This window comes from Anomaloglossus baeobatrachus, chromosome 6 (assembly GCF_048569485.1).
Source record: "Anomaloglossus baeobatrachus isolate aAnoBae1 chromosome 6, aAnoBae1.hap1, whole genome shotgun sequence".
In the NCBI taxonomy this organism is placed as follows: Eukaryota; Metazoa; Chordata; class Amphibia; order Anura; family Aromobatidae; genus Anomaloglossus; species Anomaloglossus baeobatrachus.
This window is the reverse complement of record NC_134358.1, coordinates 176,533,424-176,541,399: the sequence shown is the minus strand read 5'-3', so window position 1 is coordinate 176,541,399 and position 7,976 is coordinate 176,533,424. Positions and strand designations below refer to the sequence as shown.

General features: G+C 40.5%; 1 protein-coding gene across 1 annotated transcript in view; it reads left to right on the top strand.

The window, feature by feature from the left end:
- The first annotated feature begins 298 nt into the window (after positions 1 to 298).
- LAMA1 (laminin subunit alpha 1) overlaps positions 299 to 7,976 on the top strand; it is a 306,682-nt gene continuing 299,004 nt past the window's right edge. The window contains exon 1 of the mRNA XM_075314522.1: positions 299 to 456. Coding sequence (XP_075170637.1) covers positions 351 to 456 — 106 coding nt within the window. The 5' untranslated portion in view covers positions 299 to 350. The remainder of the gene's footprint in view (positions 457 to 7,976) is intronic.

The following is a 7,976-nucleotide window of genomic DNA, read 5'->3' as shown; positions in this document are numbered from 1 at the left end:
GTGGGTGCAGGACACTGTTGGATCACACTACATCTCCTTAGGGGGGGTTCATATTCCTCTTATTGTGTGCTAGTTCAGTCTGAATCCCAGGAAGCCACATCTCAGTGCCTGCCCTCCACACATCTCTCCTATGTGACAGCCTCCAGGTCACACAATGAGGAGCCTCACAGATGGAGGCTCTGGAGCTGCCTGTCGGCTCTCACACCCCCTTCTGTAACTACATGGTTCATCCCACTGCCCTCTCCCCCCACTCAGGAGGACTTTGGATGGGAGAAGGTTGTGAATGAGAAGTAGTGGATCTGCGCAGAGCTGCTGCCAGGAAGCCCCAGGAGCCTGATCTCGGGTGACAGATGAGTGGGCTCCGTCCCCTGCCCTGCCTCCAGCCCCCCTCAGACATGCCCTGCCGGCTGCTGCTGGCGCTCCTGCTGTGTGCTGGGGTCCAGTGCCAGCTCAGAGGTGAGCTCTGCCAGTGCCTTCATGTACCTGGACTTGTATGACAATGATATTTAACCCATTCCTATGCCTGAAATGGAGGTAGTCCTGCTGCAGGGAGTGGATGACTGCAATGAATGGGGAAAGTTCCCTTCATAATGGATGAGCCGCATTCATGGTCCCTCCATAGGGCACAATGCTGCTCGTGTGATCTGCAGCTCCCTGGGCATTGCACTCATCCCACATCCTGCCTCATTAGGTCTGTGGGACAGAGAATGGGGATTCCTACAGATGTGACTTGTCACCAATCCTCAGTGACAAATGGTCAGTGGCTGCAAAAGCACAAGTGATCAGCAAAGGCCATCCACATCACAGGTCCATTGTGAGGAGTGGTAGTGTGCAGCCTGGGAGCATGCATAGTATGGACAGTGTGTGGGGCTATTCTGTGGGTGCAGCATGGGGCTTGTGCAGTATTTATACATTGAGAAATATGTAGAAGACAATGGAAAGTGAAGAAACAAAAAATGGTATCTCATTGTATAATGTATTCCTTTTATCTACTCGTGAAGTTTCTCCAACTCCCAAATTATATATATATATATATATATATATATATATATATATATATATATATAACCTATTATCTCTATGTATCTATGTATCTATCTAGTATATGTCCAGACAATTACTGGCAAACTTGTATCCCAGTATCCCAGTTGTGTCATTTCATGTACAGTTAAATCTTTCCTTGATCTGGTGATCTAACACCATATTTCTCTCTGTCTCTTTATCTCTCCACCACTGGTGGTCCATCCTCAGGGACCTGCACCGATTTGTAGAATTTGGCACTTTTTTTTCCCATCAGAAAGGGGCAGCAGTGTGCGTGTCATCTCTGGGGTGGCCAGGAAAGGCCACTAAAGGAATGGACATGCTCACTGCTGCCCAATTCTACATAATGAGGTTAAATGTGCAACGTTCTGCCCATTGGTGTGGATTCCAGCGGTCAGATCCCCACTACTCTATAGTTTATCACCTATCCTGTGGATTGGACAATCAGTTCTCTGGAAAACCCCTGTATAGTGTGAACAGGATCAAACATTTGCTTGAGAAAGTCTCAAACATATTTGGGAGCCGAAAATTGCCTTGTCACATGGTTGAATAGTCTACATTCTTTCTTTCTTTCTTTTTTTTCTCTGTTGTCCTTTCTTTTTCTTTCTTTCTATGTTTCTTTCTCTCTCTTAATTCCTCTTTCCTTCTTTCTTGGTTTCTTTCTCTCTCTTTCTCTTTTCCTCTTTATCTTTCTTTCTTTCTTTCTCTTACTTTCTCACATTCTTTCCTTTTTTCTCTCTCATTCTTTTTTTCACTCTCTTTCTTTCTCTTTCTCTTTCCCTCTTTCTCTTTCTTTCTCTTTCTTTCTTTCTCTTACTTTCTCACATTCTTTCCTTTTCTCTCTCTCATTCTTTTTTTCACTCTCTTTCTCTTTCTCTTTCCCGCTTTCTCTTTCTTTCTCTTTCTTTCTCTCGTTCTTTCCTTTTCTCTCTCTCATTCTCTTTTTCACTCTCTTTCTTTCTATTTTTCTTTCCCTTTCTCTTTCTTTCTCTTTCTTTCCTTTTCTCTCTCTCATTCTTTCTTTCACTCTCTTTCTTTCTCTTTCCTTCTTTCTTGGTTTCTTTCTTTGTCTTTATTTCTCTTTCCATCTTTCTTGGTTTCTTTCTTTCTTTCTTTCTTTCTTTCTTTCTTTCTCTTTCCTTCTCTCTCTTTCTTTCTCTTTCTTTCTCTCGTTCTTTCCTTTTCTCTCTCTCATTCTTTCTTTGTCTCTCTTTCTCTTTTTCTTTCTTCCATTCTCATTTTTTCTTCCTCTTATACTTTGTTTCTCTTATTTTCTCTTGTTCTTTCCTTTTCTCTCTTTTTCTTTTGTTCTTTTATTCTCTCACTCACTTTCTTTCTTTCTCTTATTTTCTTTCTTTCTTTCTTTCTTTCTTTCTTTCTCTCTCTCTCTTTTTTCTTTCTGTACCTGTTTTTCTATCATCTGTCTTGGCTATCTAGTTATACATTTATAAGTAACCTTTCTCAGTGAATGGTAATAAAACTTTCATCAGCTTAGAGAACAGCCCATAAAAAGGTTAGGTGGCAATGAAGCGGATTTCTAAGTGCATTCATTACTCAGTGCCTAGAGTGCATCTAGCTCCTAGATATCTATAGGTGGCTTTTTGTTCCGTATGTCCATTATTGTAACTATTTGAACCCTAATACAAATAAGATGCTCCACACAAAAGAAAATCTAAAGCACATTTCATACAGCTGGAGTTCATATTATAAGAACAGCTAATTAATTGCTTCTTTTTAAATTTATTACTGACGCTCAGTATTTCTTGTGTTGCTCAGTAGACACATCAGGCTTCAATAATAATTGGGCTAACTTTTTAGTTAAGTGTCTACACAATCATCTAAAGCCTGCTTTACACCTTACGATTGTGCATACGATCTCATATGCGATCGTACCCGCCCCATCGTATGTACGAGACGTTCAATTTGTTGACCGTGTCACACAAACGATTATTTCTCGTCACACGTACTTACCCTTCCATACGACCTCGATGTGGGCTGCGAACATCCACTTCCTGGAGTGGGAGGGACGTTTGGCGTCACAGCGACGTCACACAGCAGCCGGCCAATAGAAGCGGAGGGGCGGAGATGAGCGGGACTTAAACATCCCGCCCACCTCCTTCCTCATTGCCGGCGGGAGCCGCGGGACGCAGGTAAGATCTGTTCATCGTTCCCGGGGTTTCACACACTGTGATGTGTGCTGCTTCGGGAACATTGAACAACCCGACGTGCAATTTTTAGCAAATGAACGACGTGTATGCGATGAACGGTTATACGTTCAACCGCAATCGCACATAGCTGTCACACGCAACTACGTCACTAACGATGCCGGATGTGCGTCACTTACAACGTGACCCCGCCGACACATCGTTTGATATGTTGTAGCGTGTAAAGCCCGCTTTAAGCACTCAAGTTGGCCAATATCATGTAGGTCTGATCAGACTATAAAGTTGTGATAATAAAGCTTGCGGCTGTGCACACAGATATTTGTAGTCTTTGTAAATTATAAGTCTCATCTGACTTATTAGAACACGTGCCCACGATTGGGGTTATGTGACGGTCTGGACGCAGCTTATTTTTGTTGTGTTCTCTGCATTCTCCTGCGCAGGAGACTCAACCGGCTCTGTAGTAGAAATGTACATTCTGTGGATAGGAAGCACAGTGGGCATGAGATTTCTATTAGTCCCATCCATTGTTTTTGTATTGTACAATGCAGAGTTTTGGACGCAGCAAAAATACTCTGTATCCAAAAGCTACAAATCCTGATTGTGAGCACATACCCTTAAGGGGTCAAAGCAGCAAATTCTTCATCAATCGTTGTCTGTAATTATACATTGTATAGTCCGCCTAAAATATACTTATCCATTGCCGATTCTCAGTCACACAAGTATAGTATGGAAATATTGCCAAAAAATTAAATAAATGAGAACGTCAAGACCTCTTATTAGAGAGGTTGTTCACTACTTTTACATTGATGGCCTATCCTTAGGATAGGTTATCAATGTCTGACCAGCTGGGGTCTGACACCCAGCACCCCCGCCGAACAGCTATTCTCGTTGCCGGTGACGGCAGCAGGCAGCCAGAAATGCTGAGTTCTGGAACTGCTTCATCTTCTGATAGTGGTACTGCATATCCACCTCCCATTCAATCAATAAAAGGCGGATGTGCAGTACCCGGCTGTGGCCGCTATCAGTTGACGAAGCTGCTCCGGAGCTGAGCATTTCCGGATGCCTGCTATCGCAACTGGCACCAAGAACAGCTGATTGGCCGGGTACCTGTTGTCACACCCCCACCAATCAGACATTGATGACCTATCCTTAAGGGTAGGACATCAATTAACATCAATACTACAACTAGTATGGAAGGCTATATGCATAAATGATATCAACACCGATTAACAACAAGCAAGCCCATATCAAATTTCAAAAATACTTTATTTATTCAATAAAAATTAAAAAACACATAAAAACCCAAATGGACCACCCCAGTTGACGGATGGTATTGATATGGGGAGACAGCACTCACAAAACAGATATTACAATCTATAATGATATTCCATAAATTACATCCAGTCTATATAAACTATACATGGTAGAGGAAAAAGTTGCCTGTTGTAACACTGACGCGAAACGCGCGTCAGTGTTAGGGGCTGCCGCACCACTCGTTGCATTGGATCAGCTGTCTGTTGGTAATATTGGTTACCTTTGTATGATTATTTATTTATTTGTTTTTTCTATCTTTTTTCACACATATGGATAATAACTTTTGTCACATATAAATCTACAACAGGCAACTTTTTCCTCTACCATGTATAGTCTACACAGAATGGATGCAATTTATGGAATATCATTATAGATTGTAATATCTGTTTTGTGAGTGCTGGCTCCCCATATCAATACCATCCGTCAACTGGGGTGGTCCATTTGGGTTTTTATGTGTTTTTTAATTTTTTTTGGATAGGACATCGATGTTAAAGTAGTGTCCAACCTCTTCAAGCTTACTTTCTTATGGCTTCCTAATGTGATTCCAGGTTTGAGATGTTATCTTCCCCCCCTGCTGAGGAATGTATGACTGAATGATGAGCGGCATTCCGGCACATGTTGCGTTGTGTCTACTATTTAAGATATAACTGAAGTAACAATAGTTCTAATTATAAATATAGACTACCTATAGTTAAGAAATAGCAGACAAAATTCATTATCTGTTTCGCTCACAGTCTACACAATGGAAAAGTCTATCAAAAGCATGTAGCAAGGAAATTGAAACCCAATACTCTATATTGTATATTTTATGATATAATTAACATTTGTGGTTTAACATAATTTAATTAATTCCACGGCTCTCGAGATAAAAGAGACTCCATATGGTTTATATTATAAGTCTATGTGAAAGTCCCTTCAAAACAACCAAAATTCCTGATAATGTAAATGAATATATTCTTTATTTCTTGTTTGTATATTTGTCATCTTAGTTTTCAAATATTGAAACGTTCTAACACATTCTATTTACACGTCCACATAGACAAAGTAGGAAAGTCATCGCTGCGTTTGTGTTATTAGTAATGTAAACCAGCTGTGGATTAGCCAGTCTTTGTTCTCTATAGGAGATGACTCTTAAAAGAATAGCCTTGGGCTACATGTTTGGGGGAGGTGTGTACATTTTGTGAATGTCTCTGAACCTATTGGCCTCAGCTCATCCTTCCTGGTAGACTGCGGATCCTTAATGGCCCAGTAGCACTTAACAAAACTTTAGAGCTAGACGCACTCGAGCATTCAGCACCTTGAGATAGTTTGTTGCAAGTTTTATGGACTTTTTACAAGTTTCTCTGGAGTTGCAAAATATTAGCCAAATGTAGATGGGAACTTACACCTTCTCATGTGGAAGTGAAAGATTCATTTTGTAATATAGCTATCTCAACTCTCGTTATGAAGACTCTACAAACGATCCCTTTCACACTTCATTATAGACTGGAACTAGTTTGTCTCCCCTTAAAGGCCATCTGGGCCCTTGAGAGTGAGTGTAAATGAAGTGTAAATATTTCTCAGTTTAAACAGTAATTCTACTATTTACCCCCAGTTCTTCTACAGGACATTTTGTTTGACTAAAGACCTCACTTTAGGCTAGGTTCACACAGAGTCTTTTTAGGAGGACTTTGAAATGGATCCGCTCCAAATTTCTCCTGAAAGCAAACCAGCCACCAAAATTTTACCATGTAAATTAAAGGCGGTACCATACTGGCACTAGCATGGTGATTAAAATCATACCATAACTTTTCAGACTGGATCTTTGATTGCAGGAAAAAACGTTGATAAAGGTCCAGAAATTAGTGCATTCTTTGATTGACGTGTGCAGCGGAGCTGTCATTTGTGGGTCAGTTTCTCTGTGTAAATTCCTCCTCCAGCCTTCTTCTGGCTTGCCCCTTTTCTTTATTCAAGATTTGCCCTATGCCGCAATTGTTGCTGTTTTCGTACGCATAGATAGAGCAATGATGTCTTCATTAAAATCTGCACATGCGCGCACTGGAATCTCTGGCACAATTTTATTGAAGACACTGTGGAGAAGACTTTGAGTGGCATCAGTGCATGTGCAAATTTAATTTTTTCTTTCATCTGCGCATGCGCCGAGGCCGCACATGGTCTTCTCCGCAGTGTATTCAATAAAATGGCGCCTGAGATCATGTTACGCTCATGTGCTGACTCCTGTGCCATTTTAATGAAGACATTAGTACTCTAGCAATGCGAACGCGCCACCAACAGCAGCAATGGCAGCGCAGTGAGAAAATTAAAAAAAATTAAAGGGGCAAGCCAAGAGGATGCCGGAGGAGGAATTTACACAGAAGACCCTACCCACAAAGGCCCATCCCACTGCACATGCCAATCAAAGAATGCACTAATTTCTGGACCTTTATCAACATTTTTTTCCCCAATCAAAGATCCCATCTGAAAAGTAAAAGTATGATTTTCATAACCATGCTAGTGCCAGTATGGCACTGCCTTTAGTTGATCCTGGTGGTTGGTTTCTTTAATAGTCCTTCATATACGCTGAATACTCACAGTTCAAAATTATAAGATCCCATGCACTGTGCAATCTTCCTATTCATTTCAATGTAAAACCCACTTCAATGTTCATATGAAGAGGGTTTTTTTTAGCATTTTTCCCAAAGAGGTTATTAAAACATTAAAAAATAAGAAATTTGTATCAGCCCACCAGATACTGATGTTGGCGTAGGTGCAGTGCACAGAAATCCTCGACTGGCTACCAGGTGGCAATCAAAGTGAGAAAAAAGGGGGGAAAAAACAGCATCTGCAAAAATTAAAGCTAAAACATAGCGTTATTTTTTTTCATTAAAAATAGTTACAAAAAAATAGTATTAAAGCATATGTAGACCAGCGGCACAGTCTACGCGTTAACAACAAAAGCAAACCCTGCTCTTAATCATGACCTGCTGATGACTAAGAGCAAGGTTTGCTTTTGCTTGAAAAGCGTAGATTGTGCCTCTTGTCTGGATCTGTGGAAAAAAGGGACATGTTATTTTTTTTAAGACATATTCCTTATGGAATCCCTTAATAAACTTTACACTTTACAGTTAAAAGTCTGCAAACAAACAGTGTAGAATAACACTTGAAAAATCTGTTCCATTCCACTTCAGGAAATGCTTTAGAATAAAACAAAAACACATTCAAAAGTGCCAAAAAGGGGGAGATTCTTGAAATAAATTCCCTATGAAAAACCTCTCAGATTTTTCTGCCTTCAAAAACCTCCATGTGAGCATAGCCTAAATAATAGTTTACCAGGAAAATATTCAAAACTGCGATATTGGAAGAATACCGAGCAAATTACTAACCACCTTCATGGTTTTGTGCATACTGTGGAAAGTAACACTGCTTTTTTTAGTGGTGTGATATTGTCTCCATGTGATGATGATATGGATCATAACA